Source organism: Meriones unguiculatus, chromosome 2, assembly GCF_030254825.1.
Source record: "Meriones unguiculatus strain TT.TT164.6M chromosome 2, Bangor_MerUng_6.1, whole genome shotgun sequence".
Lineage (NCBI taxonomy): Eukaryota > Metazoa > Chordata > Mammalia > Rodentia > Muridae > Meriones > Meriones unguiculatus.
In genome coordinates, this window is record NC_083350.1 from 24869286 (window position 1) to 24888033 (window position 18748).

General features: G+C 50.6%; 1 protein-coding gene across 3 annotated transcripts in view; it reads right to left on the reverse strand.

The window, feature by feature from the left end:
- Onecut2 (one cut homeobox 2) overlaps positions 1-18280 on the reverse strand; it is a 55831-nt gene extending 37551 nt beyond the window's left edge. For 2 of the 3 annotated variants that reach the window (XR_009589774.1, XR_009589775.1), the window contains exons 1-2: positions 16624-18280; positions 14319-16345 (exon numbers count right to left, since the gene is read on the reverse strand). Coding sequence is in view for 1 of the 3 variants with exons in the window: in XM_021641805.2 (XP_021497480.1) it covers positions 16624-17899 (1276 nt within the window). In the remaining 2 variants the exon portion in view is untranslated. The remainder of the gene's footprint in view (positions 1-14318; positions 16346-16623) is intronic. The other variant, XM_021641805.2, reaches the window with a different exon arrangement.
- Positions 18281-18748: the final 468 nt, after the last annotated feature.

Sequence of the window (18748 nt, forward strand, 5' to 3'; positions counted from 1 at the left end):
TAGGAGAGTATCTTCCTAGGGGAACAAATGAGCCAGAATATGTGTCGTGAGGTAGAGTGCCAAGACAAATTTGAAAGCCTCGATCCCCTGCCTTCTTCTGTACCCTGATCTTGCCTTGTAACCCAATAACGGGCTCCCCTCTATCCCTGGGTTCAGCCATGTGAACTGCTTTCATTGGTGGGATGGCAGAGACAGTTGTAGCTTGGGCGGTTTAGCTCTGCCATTGCTGTGCATGGGCAAACCCATCTGGGACCTCCCTGTATTAGCTTGTTCCTGCAGATACATGAGAAGCAAGTGCTCATTGTCAGGTCCCATCATGTTACTATGCAACAGACCTTCAATGAAATCCCTTCTTCGATACTTTCTTTCTCCTCAACACCTAAAGGCATTTGTGCCTCTTGGGCTATTATGCTAGGCAGGGGATTCTGTGAGGAAACCATGAAGACGCGTCACTCTGTCACCTGACAGTTACCTTCCATGGATCGTGTCTAATTCTAACGTGTGCTCTCCAAGGTGAACCCATTATTCCCATTTTATAAAGGAGAAGACTGAGGTTCAGGGAGATGAAGCTAGAATTGTGCAAAGGCTCAGTTAGACCCGAGCCTGTGTGATTCCAAACCAAAGAACATTCATTGCACTTTGCACCTTGCTGCTCTCACTGTCTCTTGCTGTAGGATCAGCAAGGGGGAGGACCAGCAAGATATCCCCTGAGACCCATACGGTGGAAGACAATGACCCAAATCCACTAGCTGTCCTCTGACTTCCGTCCACAGCATGGCACGTGTGTGCTCGTGTGCATGGAGACATTCACCAGAGATACACAGAGTAAATAAATATATGTGATATATACTTATTCAAAAGATCAGCAAGGGGGGAGGAAGAAAAGAGGCAGGAGGAGGAGGAGGGGCAGGAGCATGGACAGAGGGGTGTTTGCTGCTTTCAACCATTTCAAGCAGCCTGGGAGAGAGGCAGAACAGCCATTGCTAGTAACCAAGCCATCATAAGCACTATTTTGGCACATTAGATTGGCTTATATCTAATTGTGGGTTAACACCGAAACCTGTTTTTAATTATATAAGCAAATATTTCTATCAATCGTCTTACCACCTCTAGAAAAGAAGACCCGTTTAAAAAGGAGCTGCTAGAAAATTGACAAGGACTGGGACTATGGCTCCGGTATAGAGTGCTTGCCTGATATGCATAGGAGTGTGGGTTCAATACACAGTAATGAAAAAGAAGAAAAGTTACAATGATAGACACATGCAAACATATACAACCTACTCTCGGGATGACTGCAGTTAATAGATTCTAAAGCTCTGAGTGATTCGAAAAACGTTGCCTCCTGTGGGTAAGGCCACAGACAGCAGCCGTGGGTAACAAGAATATAACTTTCCCCCTAGAGCCACAGAAAGGGGAGCCTCGGGGCGGGGGGACTAAAGCGATGTAAGATGAGCTAAAGGAGCTGTACTGTGCAATCTGGGGCAGATGACTATATCCAGACGTGCAGGGAAGTGAAAGGAAAGACTAGGTCAGCTCAGCCGGAATGATTTCATTAGGGAAGAATGGAGGAGGACAGGAAGGATGGAGAGGAGGTGAGCCATTCCAGGTAAGGAAAGCAAACATGTGGGCATGATAAACAGGACAACATGGCAGTGGAAGCAGGAGAAACCACCTGGCTGGAGCTGGTTACCTGGGGGAGAGAGGCATGGGGAAATGGGTCCCTTTGGAGTGCTTGTCACTTTGTGCTAGTCCCACTGCTATAATCTGAAGTCCTGGTTAAGACTTCATTCTAAAGCCAGGCAGTGGTGGTGCACACCTTTAATCCCAGAACTCAGGAGGGAGGCAGAGGGAGGCAGAGGTAGGCAGATCTCCGTGAGTTCAAGGCCAGCCTGGTCTTCAGAGTGAGTTTCAGGACCGCTAAGGCTACAGAGAAACCCTGTCTTGAAAAACCAGAAAAAACAAGACTTTGCTCTAAGACTTCCTTTAAAAATTCTTAAGTCAGTGTGTTAGCTTTGGAGGAAAATGGTATTGCTAAGAACTTGATAGTGAAAAACACTCAATACTTCTAAATGATGGGACAATTCTGATTAAGTGTTTTTTCCCCAGAACATTATGTAATAACTTGTGGGTATCAATATGGGCAGAAGAGGTATCCTATAAAGTATTTCTAAATTACTTCACAAATATTTACTGACCTAGTGTATGCTGTATTTAACCTCTGTCCTCTCAAACCTAATCAAATAGGGTCACACTGCCAAGTGAACAGGTGGTCCTCACTGTGCTCCAAATGCAACAGAAAGGGTAGCTATAGCCATCCCAATTAAGGAGACCGGGGAGCACATCTTAGAGACAAGACCTGAAGTTGGGCTCCAGTGTGTTGAGTGAGGGGAAACATACTCTGGGCCAAAACATCCATGTGATATTTGAGGAGCCACAGAAAAGGCAGTGTCTAACCCAGAGTGAGTGTGTGGGGGTGTGAGAGGTGGAGATCACACATCAGAACACACAGGGGCCGTGCGTTCCGCTCAGGGATGTGGAACTCATTTCAAGATAAGAAGAGTTTTAAAGATGGGGTCACATTTGTGTTCCAGAAAAATCACTCTAATTAAAGCATGGAGCATGGATGGCAGAGGACGACACTGGAGACCAGCCAGTCAAGAGGCTACTTGACTGGCAGGTGGAGGTAGTCCCAACTGGGCCAGAAGCAGAAGCGAGCAGCGGACAGATAGAAAAGGTATGCTCCACGTGGCTAATTTATGGTTGACTTATGGGAAAAGAAGAAAAAGAGAGAATCCGAGCTTACACCCTGACTTGTAGATTAAAAGTTTGTACATGTGGCACTGTTGTTCAAAGACGCAAGAAAAGTCTCACATTTGATGGTGGTGGTGAGAAAGCCTGAAGATTAAGCACATGAGTTCACTCAAAGATCAATTGTGTTCCAGGTCATTTAGGCAGAGATGTCCCAGTGCAGATGGAAACAGGTTCCCAGAGCTTGGGAGAGAGGAGATACCAGGGCTGGGAGAGACCTGAACCACATCGACAAGGTCTTCCAGGGTGAGAAAACACAAATGGCCAATTAATATTTGAAAAGTGTTCAATATCCTTAGCCATCAGGGAAACTAAAGCTACGTTGTGAATCCCCTTCACCCCAGTCGGAATGGCTGTCATGAAGGAAACACATGGTAACAAATATCAGAGAGGATATGGGGGAAGAGGGACTCTTATGTACCGCCGATGGGAGTGCAAACTGGCATGGCCACAGCAGACAGCAGTGTGGAGTTCTCCCCGCCCAACTGAAAGCAGAACTGTAGGAAGCCTTGAGTGTGGAAGGGTCTGAGTGGGTGTGTATTGATGTGAGTGGGCTCTGCCAAAGACCCTGAAGCATCGGACCCATGTGGAAATGGCAAAGCCTTTCCTTCTGGCTTCTGTATGGATGTTGGTAAAGTGTGCAGACAATGTCCACTTTGTCTCCCCTGGATATTTACAGCCTGGAGACTGCTCCCTATAGAGACTGCTTACACCACGATCAGCTAAGCCTGGCTCCTTGATCCAGTTGTACATCATCATAACCTCACCTCCTTGTTCACCTGTATGTAATAACCCTGCCTCCCAGTTCAGCTCCATGTAATAAACACTGAGCTTCAGGGGTGCTGTGGCTTCTCCATTGGAGAGCCCAGACCACCCAACCCCAGCCTTTCTGTCTGTGTGTCTGTGCTGTATTTTCTTTATTGCCTTGTCACCTCAGTCAGATATATCCCCGGAGTCATTCTGGATGTGGCATAAAACTACGCTGTGGTACAGCTATACCACTCCTGAGTGAGTATATACCGAAGAATTTCAGACCAGTGTACTATAGAGATACTGCATACACATATATGTTAATTGCTGCACTAGCCACAATAGCTGAAGAATTATAGCCTAAATTACTATCAACAGACAAATGGATAATGAAAATGTAGCACATATACACTAATAAGAATAAAGTTGTGATATTTGCTAAAAAATGGATAACAAATGCATTATTAGCCCAGAGATGCCAGACAGAGGAAGGCAAATATCATGTGGAGTGTAGATTTATATGTACACACACAGACAGACAAGCACACACAGAGACACACACACACAGACACACACAAACACATACACAGAGACACAGATACAAATACACATGCAAACACATGTTCACACACAGACATGCACACACACATGGAAACATAGACACACATATTCAGAGGCACACACTCACACACATAGAACATGAACTAGAAGGACTAGAAGAGGAGGAATGAAGTCAAGTGAGGGTAATCGAATATATGCCACATGGTAGGAATTATATGGGAGGAATAGAGAGAGAGGGAGGCTGTGAAAACAGAGGAAGAGAGAGCAGTGAGGAGAGAAGAAAGGTAATGACATACATTTATAAAAATGTTACAATGAAACTCATTATAAAATGAGTTATAAAAATGTTACAATGAAACTCAAAATAATGAAAATCATTGTTTTGTATTCGACTTCAAAGCTTAAATTAAAATATTTTAAAAAAGAAAGATCTTCAGTTTTCCAGCTTGATGAGTATAAAAACAAACAAACAAACAAAAAACACTCCACTAGAGGGACAGAGCAAGAGGAGGCTAGAGAAGGAAGCTGGGAAAGTGCCCAGATGTAGTAAGGGAGAAGGGGAGAGGGAGGAGAGCGAAAATAGTGTCAGAAATCAGTGGGGAAAAGTTTACGGATGAGGGTGGCCAACAGTGCCAAATTCTGCAGAGAGGCCAGGTTAAGGTAAGAACTGCAGTGTGAACCTCAGTTACAAAGATACTTGTGGGATAAGTGGGAGCAGGTTGAGGATTTGGGAATGACTGGGGTCAGATTGCCAAGGGCTGAGGTTAACCACACAGGTAAGAGACAAACTGAGCTGCAACAACTCTTTATAGAAATGGAGGAGATAGACTAAGATGTGATTGGGGCATTTTAAAAAGGAGACGGAAGTGGGGAGCCTGAAAATGCTTGATGTGATGGTGCCAATGGAAAGGGAGAGGTGGAGGAAAGGGTAGGGTCCTGAGAAGGGAGGAAAGTCAGAAGCTCAGAACAAGTCAGAGGATTTAGCCTTCAGTGCTAAGACCGCTCTCCTCCCTCTTTAGAAAAATGGAAGAAAGAATCAGGGGTAAGACACTGAGGGTGAATATAAACATATAAACTGCTCTTGTGCCTTCTTTGTGACCTGAGATGGAATTTGGTACACAGTATGAGACAAGTGAAAAAAAAATGTATTATATATCTCAAAGTCAAGGGTCTGTGCCATTGATTTGAAAAGATACGTAGTTATTTTATTCCATGGTTAGAGTCAAAGACTATAAAAAAGGCTCTATTATGTGGCATCTTGTCAAAGCATATTTTAAAAGCCATACTGAGCCTACCACAAAGACAGGGAATTCATACTACATCTTGCAGTGTTATACCTGAAGGGAGGGAAGAAGAAGAAGAAGAAGAAGAAGAAGAAGAAGAAGAAGAAGAAGAAGAAGAAGAAGAAGAGGAAGAGAGCTTTAAAGGGGCTATGGTGACTGTCGACATTTTACTAGAAAAGATTAAAAGCATAACACAGTACCTGCTTAGAAAGGGATTTCTGAAAATGGAGATTGTACAGCATGAAGAAACCACATTGGTCAGAGCTTTCCAAACACGCTCAAGACTAGTTTTCAGATATGACCAGTCATCTTCACAAAGAGCCGCCTGCAACCTTAAAATGAACTGCCAGAGGAAAAGACACTCATGCTTTATGCGCTTGGTGTTCTTGTTAAGGATACACTTTTCTGTCCCTAGGCTCTGCCTCCCCAACCACCAATTAGCGATAGATTAAGCCAGGACTGGAATGCCTTAAAATAAAGCAAAAGAAGGCTTTGCATGTTAGTTAGTTTGGGGAACTCAATGGATATTTGACTAAAAGCCAGAGAGATGCAAAATATGCAATTATTGACCAACAGGACTCAGAGTCGGAAGTCAGCCCCTAAAGTCAGCTCTCTCTCTCCGCTGAGCAGCCTCAACATCTTGGCGCTTGGCTCTTTCTGTACTGTGGGAGCACCTGGAAGCAAATAGCTTCTTCCACACAGCCCCATCACCAGCGACCCTTGAGCAGCTAAACTTGGACTCTAGGTTTATAGGAGCTGGTGTCTTCTAATTGGGTCTCTCTGAAACGTCATTGCTGGTTCACCGTGAGAATGTTGCTTAACATGACAAGGCTTGCGTTTTCAAAAACCAACAGCATTACAGGTGGAGAGCCAAAGTGTCCATTTGTGTATATACCTGGGGGAAAAGGGCATAGGCGCACAGAGCTTAGAAGAAACCTTAGATCTTAAAAACCATGTTGATAGTGTCAATTACTGCCTTCCACAATGACATGGAGAAAAAAAGGTAACTCTGGAGAACCCCTACCTGCTTCCTTGCACAAATGTCCTGCCCTTTCCCCCTTGGGAGGCAAGGTGGGTTTTTCTTGTTGTTGTTGTTGTTTTTTGTTTGTTTGTTTGTTTTTTATAGCATCTTCTTACCCCAGAAACCATCCAACATGAGAAGAAAATCTGAGGACAAATTTTCCCCACACTGGGCACAGAAATCTGTAGGTCTGGAGTTATGTCCCTACTCAGATTTCACTCCAGCACACTCTCTGGTCTAGGCTGAGGGAGGGTCCTGGAAGCCAGGGAAGGCAGCTAGAGGGTGGCTTTATGGCGCTGTTCATGGTGCTGAAGCCTTTTAAGCATGGAGGCTGCAATGCATCCTCAGACACTAGGCTGGGGGTTAGGGGTTGATGCTCCTGGCTAGGTGGATATGAGCTGGAAACAGTTACATCCCACAGAGCTACAGCCAGCTCCACCCTTTGTCTTCAAGTCTACCTTCCTGGCACAGGTCTTTACTTTTCTCTTCCTAGCCCTCACTGTATCGCCTTCTCTCCCGCCTCCTTTACAATATTTTACCATTGCAGATCAGCTTATATACATGCCAGCCTTTTCCCACAAGTAAGCACTTCTCTTTGATCCTCCACACATTTTTTGTTTCCTCTGCCACTCCACCCAAAACACCACTCATCTTAGCAGAATGTTGTAACCTCAACTGCTCCATGGTCCAAGATCTCACTCATGGTAATACAGTTGATTGGTTTCTTCTTGGCAATGAATTATAAGAACAGAGGCTTGATTCTCAAAGGAGCATGGGAAGGCCCTTTGTGATGTAACTAAAAAAGGTAGTGTTTGCAATGGGCAGCAATGTGAAAGGTAAGGAATGAAGCATCAGTACCAGATAAGAAGTGAAGGGCATTAGGTGTGGTGAAGCTGACAGCGATCAGAGACTCCCAGCACGGGGAACTGTAGCTAGAGTTGCAAGTCTTAATTCTGCTCCTGTACTTATCTGTTCCTTCTGCTTGATCCAAGTAACATATCCACGCTACATTTCTGCTAAAAAGCAGTGTGTGCACAATTCTGTTTACTGTAATGTATAGTAATAGAGGAAACATAAAATAGAATAGAGGCTGAGTGGGAGGAGGGTGTGTGTGTGTGCTAGTGAGTTGCACACATGCTGGTGCTTGGATCAAAACTGTTTAATCAGCAATAACATGATTCAGGGAAATGTAAACAAGTGGTGAAACTGCTTGCTTTGGTCAAAACCCTGGAGTGGCCCAAAAGACTGAGCCAAATTCCAAGGAAGGCAGTGCCAGCAAGATGCCCCTTCTCTTGCAGTAGAGGCAGAGACGGGCTCCACCAGCAGATGACTGGAGTGACCTTTGGCTTTTGCAGCACACACACATTTGGTTTGGGGTTAATGGCACTTTGCAGGGAGCTTCAATTGAGTAAACAAAAAATGCCTTGCCCTGTTCTAATGGATCACATTATTCCAAGGCCTAAGCCTTCATCCAGGCCCCTGCAGCTGCTCTGCAGGTCAGGCTACCAATAAAGCAATTAGCCAATGAGAAAAGTCTTCTTCCCGGAGGGGGACTCCGGGTTTTGCTGCAGTTGCTGCCCTTTGCTTTGGGTTTTTAACCAGGCAATCCACATCAATCCGAGCCTCTTACATCAGACTTCAGGATAAGGACAGTGAAATTGTGTGTTTGCGAAAAGTGATATTTTTAAGGGGTTAGCCCTTGTTCAACACAGCCTCGGGAGTCCACTGCTTCCTGTTCAATTAACCTGAACCATAGCTGAACTCTGCCCTTTGAACTCGCTCAGCAGATAAATACATTAGCTCACCTAAGGAATCATTAATATTTTTCAATCACATAAAACAAACATGAATGTACAAAACAATCCAAGAGATAGCCAACTGAGAATAATCCATGTGCCATGCTGAAAAAAAAAAATCATGAATGGATGTTACTTGCAGAACGAAAAAAGGGGCCAGAAGAGGATTGTGCCAATAATTCAAGGGACAAAAAGACTTTCATTTTCATATCTGCAAGCAAGAGAAGCACTAAGCCTTATGTAGAAACTCCCATTTCATCTATAGTGCTCTAGGAGAAACCCTGTACTTCATTCTTAAACTGGCTTTTACTGCTATCATCACTATGGCTCGAAGCCCCTTCTTCTTACATGGCTTTAGTGTCCATGATCATATATGGAATCCAAGAAATTGCATTTTTAAGGCCCAATTCTATTCTTGATTTTCTACAAACAAACCACAATAATTATTGTGTCAACAATAGTGTTTTTACAGGAACTGGTTTAAATAAGCCAAGTTAGTGGTTTGATTGAAATCACCTTACATTAGAAAATAATGTTCCTAAGACATTGCTAGTCTGTGCAAATAAACTGATTTTCATCTGTGGGGAAGGAAGGGGGTGTGGGGAAAGATGCTAGATGCGTCTAATTTATCTTTATCTCTGCATGTCATCTCAGAATGACCAGAACATTCCCAGCTGTGTCACTATACATTTCAGTCTGATTTAATTTCACTTCCCACAATTCTGCCTCCTGACCCCTCCCCTTCCATCCCCCTTGTCATTTTTTGTTTGGCTTGGAATGTGGGCTTAATGCCCAGCTATCCTAGATGAGAACACTTAGAGGAATATCATAAGCACGAAGGGTAAATCTATTGAACGAGGGTCTTTAACTATGTGGTTTCCTTAAAGGGAAAGGTTGGATCAATAGGATCAATATGAAAGGTTTCCCTGGCCCTGCATAAAAGGGTAAGGGCTTCTCTTTTCACTGGTTTAACTTTACTCTCTGACAAATGCAAATCAATGGATCTGTGTTTACAACAGATTCCCTAACAGACTCAGCTTGGGCAAAGCCCAAAGCCTCACCCTAGGAGATGAGGGAGACCAAGCTGCTCCGGGTAGATGCTCTGGGGTAGAATGAGGCATATGCTGGTAATTGCTACCAAGCAAGAACTGGCTTACCACACATCCATCTCACTGCCTGTGACCTCTCCAAAGAGGGGAGTGAAATGCAAGACAGACGGTTCCTTCAAGGATGTCAGGCAATGGAAAGCTTGTGTTCTGGGTTCTGGTGAGCCAGTCAATACAGCTTCCTATCAATACAGATCTGAGAGGCTGACTGTACGGACGCTGTACTGAGATTCTGCAACTAGAGAGGCTGAACATTTGAGCCCCATGAGGGCTCATTTTGCCCTTTCTTAGGTGGTAACTGGGTCGTGGTAATGACAAAGCACACCATGAAAACGGTGTGTTGTCCCCCCCCCCTTAATTTTCCCTTTCCCTTTAAAATATGTGAAGCCTTTCAGAAATTACATGATTTCAAGTCAATACCAGTTACAGAGAATTTTTTTTTCTTCCTACAGGAGAAAGTATATGTATATTTGATTACAGGAGCCAAAGTCCAATGCTGATTAAATTACATTGGAGGTGTGTTTCCAACCCAAACAAAGTCTGCCTTCTACTGAAAGAGTAATAGATCCTCAAGTGCTGAGAAAGGCACCAAGGAGAAATGCTGAGCCTCCTGGACCTCTGGGACAATTTGTGGGGGACTTGTATTCATAATAAGTGCCCACAGCTTCTGGGAATCCTAACTCCCCAAGTGAGACAATCTCTGTCTCTGTGCCTTGGTCGGTCTGTTCTATGTCAGGAATCACAAGTCTGGGATACCCAGTCAACCCCCCTCCCTCCCACTGTCCTACCCCAACACACCCATGTGATTTTTACAGTCACTGTTTTGACTGACACTTGGCAATCAAAACACCTCCCTCAAAGGCACTAAGGTTGTTTGAAGGGAAGGCTGTACTGAAGAACAGTGGCACTGTCTCTCACCAGGAGGAAAGTCTCTGAACCAGACAGGCTAGAGGACCACAAAAGACTTTCTCTTGATGCACTCAGCCATGAAGATGAGTTATCTCTCTGAAGGAAATGGTGCTCCTCAGTTCAGAAGGGGAGAAAAGAGTCCCCAAAAGGATGAAAGCAAATACTACCCAGAGAGGGAGCAGATGAAGTTTAAGCCCACCTGCCCCCATCTCCTTCTCTTCCCCAGGGCCGTTTATCCAGACAATTATTTCTAGTCACACCTTCTTTGTTTCTCTTCCTTCTGCAAGGACCCAGAAACTAAATCTGCTTTTCCTTTGAGATTTTTGTTTCTCTGGAGGTTTCCCCAGGATGGTACCACTTTTTGCAAAGACATTTTCTGACAACCCTAACCACCAGGCATGCCCTAAGCAGTAATTTCTTCCCAAGAGCTCTTTTTCTCTGCCCCCCCCCCGTCCTGTGCAAATGGGTACTTTAAAGGCAGAGAAGTCGAAGGGAAGGGTCTGCTTGCACCCAGAGATGGCCATATAATGAATTCCTGGAAAGAGTGTCCAGGGTCCTGGTGCTCTGTGGATGGTCTTGACTTGAGAATGTGGCTGTTACTAAGACATTATGGGGACAAAGAGAATGTGGAGTAATCACCCTACACATTTCAGCAGGAATCTTGCTGTTTAGATTTTAAATGGGTGGACACACTCTAAGACATCCCCCCCCCACTCAATAAAGGCTTACTCAGCCCCCCCCCCCCTTAGAGGGGAGATGATGGCAGATGTCACCCAGAGCTTATGGGTAGCTGCCTTCCACTCCAAAAGGAACCCATCTACGATCCTTGGGGTGTCTGCTGAGCACATGGCTTTTAGGGACTAGTGCACTTTGCTCCCTTGTTTTAAGGGAGGCTGCGGGTGGAAAGGTAGGAAAGAGCCACCTGCTCTTTCCCACATTCAAAGCAGAACACAAGGTTTATAGCTCCATCTTTTCTTCTCCCCCACCCCCATTTTTCTTGGACAAAGTAGGAAAATACCCCTTTTCTATCAACTCTAAGACACTCTTGAAGGAAAATATGTATTCTCATATATATGTACATATATACATATATAATTACAAACAACCAAAACAGCTCTTGACCTCTCTCTAGAAAATTTACCTCAGTGTTCCTTCTCAAAGAACAAGCCACCATTTAGCAAGAAAAGGGATTAAGAGTGTAACTCTCCCCCCTCATCCACAGATGGAAAGGAAAAGTTCTGGAGTTTGCTACCTGGTGGATTGGATGGGTGTCTCAGAGCAATGCCAGCACCCCATACACACACACACACACACACAGAGAGAGAGAGAGAGAGAGAGAGAGAGAGAGAGAGAGAGACCAAGGATAGGCCTCACAGTCAGGTGGAAAAGTATGTGGTGGATCAAGATTGAGAGTAAGATCCTTCCAGAAGTTGACCCAGTTAGTCCGCTGCAGAGCAGGCTCTCTGAGGGATGACGCCCAGGCTTTTGGTACTGAGGCTGCGTTTAACAGCCCAACTAGCGCTGCGGTGCAAAGTCTGCAAGCAGGACTTTCAGTATTGAAACCTGAAAGGGGGCGTGTGTGTGTGGGGGATACTCGGATCTTTAAAAAGCCAAGTTCGCTGACAGCTTTAGACACATTGTTTCTAAACTTAATCTAGAACGAACGAATTTCAAAACTAAAGGGATTTCCAGGACAGTTTTGATATAAGAGCGAGAGAACGAGAGAGAGAGAGAGAGAGAGAGAGAGAGAGAGAGAGAGAGAGAGAGAGAGAGAGAGGAGACTAGCCAGAGTTCCGTTGGAACAAGTACGATAGTCAAATGCAGGGAGGACTAAGGCGCTCCTCCCCCCAGATCACCAATTGTCACCCTAGGGAGTTCTGAGTGTTCGGTGTTCGCGCAGGGATGGGGAATGGAGCCTAGAAGCTAAGAAACCCTTGGCGAGATTGGTTCTGGCTCCGGCGGCTGCTCGCGGGAGGAGCTGCGGTCAGACCCGAGAGCGCGGCCCCAGCTGGTGAAGTGGCGTGGCCGGAGCGCCAGGGAGCCTGGGCACCGGCGAGCGCTCTTCTGGGAAGAGCGAGCGGGCCTTCGGACTTACTGGAAGCGCGCCGGATCAGGTTCCAGATCAATGAAATCCGGGTCCACACGTTCACGTTATTGTTGCCAGCATTAATGCTCTTTTAATCTTCTAAACATTATCAGCATCGATCTCCCCCCATATACACATTTGTTTGAGAAAGTGACATAACCACACGCTGGAAAGCCTGGAATAAAAATAAGCGCGCGGCCCCTCTAATCCGTCGCTGCCCGCGGCCTCCCAGGCTTCTCCAGCTCGGGCTCGCTCAGCTCCCTGGCGTCCTGCCCTCTCGGCAAGCTCCTGCCTGTCTTAATCTGTGTTAGGAAGGCGCTCTTTGGGGGACCAGGGACTTGACACCGGTAGGGACAGCGGAGCTTTTCAGTTGTTGATCCGATCAGCCCGCCAACTAACAGACGAGTCTGTTCCGCTGGGGTTTGTGTTGGGTTTGGCTTCCTGGCTCGGATCCCCGAAACTTTGAGGAACCTTTAAGCCTTGGGAGCCGCAGGGCTGGAGTACCAAGGTGGCTGGGACGGCTGGGTGCGGAACAGTAGGAACCCTGTGGACCAGGCTCTCTTCCAGCCCTTCTTTTTGGCAAAAGAAAAACCTGTCTCCCGCGTCGTGTGAAGCACCTGCACCGCGCGGCAGGAGACGCGCGCCTACGTGTGCCAGGCAGGAGCGTTGCCGCTCGGCGCTCTGGCCACACCACGGTGGCGGGCGCTGCGTGGTTTGCGTAAGGACCTTAAACCCCCTGGATTGAGTGGGCTCCATCCTGGCTGTTTGGTGGCTGCTTCCTGGAGAAGGTCGCGCTCTCTTTGCGCTGCTGGCCCTGGAGGCCCTCCTGGAGGGCCGAGCGCGGAGCCTAGCTCCCAAGAGCTAGGGACCTCAGCTATGAAGGCAACAGTTGCCACGCTATTGCTTTCCTGCGTTAGAAAGACAGACAGACAGACAGACAGACAGGCAGGCAGGCAGGCAGGCAGGCAGGCAGGCAGACAACCACCCTCATTTTTATAGTTTTCCTCCACCAGGCAATGGGCTCCGGTTCTTCCCTGAGTTCTCCAGGTCCCTCCTAGTTGCGTTTTGTGCGCTGTGCGGAGGCCCTTGAGGATCAAAGCCGGAGAAAGTGTGCTCAGACGGCGTGAGTTTGTCCTGGGGCCAGGATAATAAGAACGGCCCAGCGGGACCCCGTCTTGGGCCACTCCCAGCCTATTTGGCTAGTTGCAAGCCCTGGCTGCTCCCACCACCCAGTGCGTGTAGAGTTCCTTTCTCTGACAATCCGAGCTTCCCTAACCTCTGGGTTCTCTCTGGTGTAACCTGAGCTTGGCTGTGCAGGCAGCAGAAAGACCAGGAGGGTGCATGGGGTGGAAGACCCAGCCTTGGGCTGACTTGACCTAAAGACGAAGCTTGAAGATAGTAGCCGAATCAAGGACTATCTCCGAACCCTGTCCATCCAGATGGGACCCAAAACGTTAAAAGGGTGTGTGTGGGGGGGGAGAGACAGACAGACAGACACACACACAGAAAGAGAGAGAGAGAGAGAGAGAGAGAGAGAGAGAGAGAGAAAGAGAGAGACTATGCGACTGTATGAATGAACAAGAACCAGAATATGAATGGGTGACCAGACATGGCCCCAGGTCGTGTAGGTGCTGGACTGGGACAGCCGTTCTGGGGAGTCGCTGGCTTGCTTAACCCCAGGGTCCCCAAGGCCTGGGCTCCCGGATGCTTCCCAGCGGGGTTTCCCAGCGATCAATAACAATCAAAAGGCCTCCCTTTTCTCCTCTGCGCGCTTCTGTTCCCCACTCTACTGAGCACATAATACCTATTTACTCGGCCCAGCTTTGGCCGCAGAGTCTGAACAGACTGATCTACTGACCCCGTGCTGAAAAGCCTCCTCTGTAATAATAACCACTCAACACACTTGTAGTTGCCGATAAAACGGTCAGATTAAAAAAAAAAAAAGGTGAAGGCTCTTGTCCCCTTTCACCTGGGATAATAAAACAGACTCACTCACACCTAAATGTTTGAGCAAAGCCGGGTCCTCAGCGCGCTTCCCCGCTCGGCGTTCCACGCGGAAAATCACGGCGCGTGGCGTGCGGAAGGCTTGCCTCCAGCAGTCACTGGGCAACTCTCCAGGAGTCGGGGGCCGGGAGCCTAAGGTACCACACTCTTCCTCGTCCGCTGTCCACCCGCAGTTTTCAATGCACCGCGAGGCTTAACTTTCAAGACCTCTGCGGGCAGAACTGTATAGTGTTCTCAAACAGCCTTGTCCTTTGCCCGATGGGCGTGAGGGGGCGGCAGCGCTCCGAGAGAGAGGGCCAGACTAGAACAGCTGTCACCCAGCCCTTTCCTCTACCCCAAAGAGCAGCTGCCAAGTTCCTTCTGGCCCCCAGCGCAGGAAGCCAGGCGACGCTTGGGGACCCCTCGGAGCTCCCGCTGTATCGGGGAGAAGGGAGTCGAAAACAAAGAGTTGCTCCAGTGAGAGCAGTCAGTAAGCCTCCGGCTCTCCCAGCTTTATGATTGCTAGGTACCAGGAGCAAATCCGAACAGACTGTAGGGGAGGATCGAGAATAAACTAACGGAGAGAAAAAAAAGATTCAAGTCGACTTCCAACTCCATTCAAAAGTGTCTGCAGCCCACTGTTTTTTTAGGGGAGTTCTCTGAAACAAATCCCGTTTGTTTGTTTGTTTGTTTGTTTGTTTTCTTTGTCATTTTTGATTGACAGGGGAGGTTACTGAGTAGTGAACAAAATCCACCAGTGGGCAAAGGAGGGGGGGTGCTGTAGGCGGAAACGCATCCCCCTTAGTTCTGCTAGCAACGGTAGCCCAGTTCGGCGGTGGAAGCAAGTCCCCGGGGAAGCGACATGGACACCTAAGTTAGCAGATCCGGAGCTAGCGAGCAGTGAGCCGCGGATTCAGAAGCACGCGAGCCCCCGTACGGGCTTTATGCTAATTAAGGCCGACGCTAATTGTTCTAGAGCGCCAAGAGGCGCGGAGAAATCGCCCAGACAGGCTGGTAGCTGGGTATTGTATACCCTCGCCGGTGGGAGGCCAGGACACCCTGCCCCTCTGGCTCCGCGGCCCAGGCCTAGGGGCAGAGCAGCCGAGGAACTCGGGGAGCGGGATCTGCGTGCACAAAAACTCGGGGCTGTGTCGGCCGCAGCCTGGGCCGCCTCTTTCGCTTTTGCACCCACCGCCCTCACGGGAGGGTTCAGTGTTCCTAGAACAATAGAGGGCTGTACCTCGCCTCTCGGCCGCTAGAGGAGGCACAGAGAACCCTGCCCGCTCCAGAACAATGTAACCGGCCGTTGACCGGTCCCCTGCCGCGGGCTGCTGGCCCTCCCCGCCCGCCACTCCGCTACGCGCACAATCGGCGCCCGCTTAATGCAAAGGCGGAGCTTACAGCCCGCTGCGGCCAAGAGGCATTAACCAACTCGCATCTTAATTTCTCAGCGCCTCTTTCCGAGGGCTCCCTAACCTCTCCGGGAGACCCGGCAGACCTCGGCAAATCCTCGTAAATGCCTGCAGCCCGGTGAGGGCTACAGGCGGGCGAGGCAGCGAGCTCTTCACTCCAGCGTCTCTTCCCTCTTCTTCCCAAAGCGAAGAATGCGGTAGCCCAAAACGTTCGTCTCTGCACCCTCTTTTCTGTAGGCAGCTACACAGGAACTGGCCAGACTCCGCTCTTTTGGTGGGTCATAAAGTCCTTGAGCTAACGCGAAAGCCTCGGATAGGTTCTGGCACCGGTGTAGTATCCTGGCTGTTTTTTTTTTTTTTTTTTTTTTTCCAGAGCCGCAAGGGTGTACCTCCTGCCAATGCCCAAAGAAGTTTGCCCGCTGTGGTGGGTGGGAAGCTAGTGGAGAACTTTTTCTTTTCTAAGGAGCAAAGCCCACTAACAGTCACAAGCATCTACAGAAGGAGACTAGGCATCCTGGAAAACTGAAACATGAGGTCCTAAGAGTTCAGCTGCACGGGCTGAAAGCAGTTCTGGGTTTTCGTGAATAGACAGGGCCTCCAGGGGACCCTGAGCCTGGATCCTGCCTCCCACTGTAGGAGAAGGAGAGGGAAAGGTTGGCACACGGATAATGGGGCAAGTGAAGTGGGAGGGGGCGGCAACAGCTCGGCGTCAAGGGGTGGGAGAGCGAGAGATGGAAAAAAAGAGAGAGGAGAAAGTAAAAACGGAAGGAAAAGAGCGAGAGGGAAGGAGACGCATACACGGCAGAAGGGGGAGCAAGGCGAAGAGCAGAGCCGTGCGCGGACCGGCCCCTCGGGCACCCCGGAGTCCCTTCCCCAGCAGGCTGCTCACGCGCGGCCCCTGGGCTTACCTGCCAGGCGTAAGGCGGACATGCGCTGGAACTCGGGCTCCTGCAGCCACTTCCACATCCTGCGGAAGGTCTCCCTGCCGGATTTGAGTTTACTCCAGGGTTTGGGATTCCGGAGCAGGTCGGAGAGAGTCCCCTGAGAGCGGCACAGCACCCTCTGCGCGAAGATGGCCTGCGGGATGCTGTAGCGCTTCAGCTCGGCGGTGATCCGCTGAGCCACCTCTTTGGTGTTGATCTCCTCCAGTTGGCCCGACGTGGCCACCTGCGAACCCGAGGACGACGAAGGGGGCCTCTCGCGGCTCGGAGCCAGCACCGGCCCGTGGGACTGAGCGTGGCCCGGGTGGTGCAAGCCGTTGAGGTGGGACATCATGGCCGCAGGCGGGGTGCCCAGGCCCCGGGACAGATGCTGCTCGCCGCGGGCCAGCATGGCAGTGTGGTGCGCGTCGAAATTGGGGCTGAGCATTTTGTCGTGGCCTGGTGGCCCGTAGTTGGGCAGGCTCTGCTGGGCGTTGTGGAGGCCGCTCAGCCCGTTGCCCAGCGGCGTGGCGGCCAGCGGGGACAGGCTCTGGCCCATACTGGGCATCTCCTTGTAAGGGCTGTAAAGATTGTTCATGGACGGGAGCCCGCGCTCGTCGCGCATGAGGGTGAAGCTGCCGCTGACGTTGCCCGACAGGCGCTGATGGTGGTGGTGGTGGTGGTGGTGGTGGTGGTGGTGAGGGTGGTGGTGAGGGTGCGGGTGGTGGAACTTGTCCGAGACGGTGGAGATGGGCGGCAGCGGCTGCAGAGGCGTCAGCGTGGTATAGGTGTTGCTCATGCCCATGCCCGGCGGCGACGAGTCGCACGACATGCTCATGGCATGGTGCAGCGGGATGGAGAGCTCGGGCCGGTAGTCGCCGCCGTCCAGGATCGAGGCCATGCTGGTGACCATGGCCGAGCGCGACGCCGCGGCCGCCGCCGCCGCGGCCGCCGTGCCCAGCTCCTGATGCCCGGTCGGCGGCGGCGGAGGAGGCGGAGGAGGAGGAGGCGGCGGGCCCCGCAGCGAGCCGGCGGCGCCGCGGCCCGCGTGGTGGGGGCTGGGGCTGGCCAGCAGCTCCTGCTCATGGCCCGGGCCGCCCCCGCCGCCCCCGCCGCCCCCGCCACCCCCGCCGCCGCCCCCGCCGCTGCCGCCGCCGACCGGCCCGTGCAAAGTGCCCAGACTTTCCATTGTCAGCTCCGGGTTCATGGCGCAGCCTTCTAGGTCTTTGGTGAGGCATCTATAGGCGGTGTAGGCAGCCTTCATTCAGTCCATCGGGGCCCGGGGGCGGCGGGAGCGGCGGGGGGCTGCCGGCGGGCTGGCGGGGCGCGCGTGGCGTGGTTCGGCTGCGGGGCTCCGGTGGTGGCGGCGGTGGGTGCGGGGGAGCGGCCGTGGGAGCGCGGGAGTGTGTGCCGGGGCGGCGCGCGTGCGGGTGTGTGCCCCGGGCTGCGGGCGGGCGCGCCCGGGGTGGGGGTGGGGGCGGGGTGGGGGCGGACAGGGCGTGCGTGCGGGAGAGGGGAGGGGGGCGGGGAAGGAGGGACGGATCACCGGGCCCCGCCGCTCGTGCGGGCGCGTCGCCTCGCCATGTCCGAGCCCGCTCCGGCGCCGACGTCTTCTGTTTGGGTGAGCGGGAGCTGTCCAGAAGGGCTCTGCCGCTTGCCGGAGCAGCCAACCTATCCTCCCGGGCCCGGGGCGGGACCGCGCCCGATGGGCGTCACGGCCAACCAATCGGCGGCCGCGGCTGCCTCGGAAAGGCGGCCCTTCTAGGAGCGCTGGCCAATGGGCGTGGAGGGGGCGGGGCCTAGCCTTTCAGGTTTGGCTGACAGCTCGGCTTCCCCCCCACATTTTTTTTTTTTTTTTTTTTTTTTTTTTCTTCTGGAACCGAGCGTCAAGGAGAAGAAGGGAGGAGAAAGGGGTTCCGAGGAGAGAGAAAGAAGCGAGAGTGCGGCGGGCTGAAGGGGATGATGTGAGAGAGGCCGCTTTCTGCCTCTCCTGGGCAGCTACGGCTTGGGCTGACTGCCTCCGTTCCTTTGGTCCCACCTCACTCTGGTGTGCTGGCGGTGCGGTAAAAACAAGCGCACGACTCCTGGCTAGCCGCTTCCCGGGAGGAGCCGG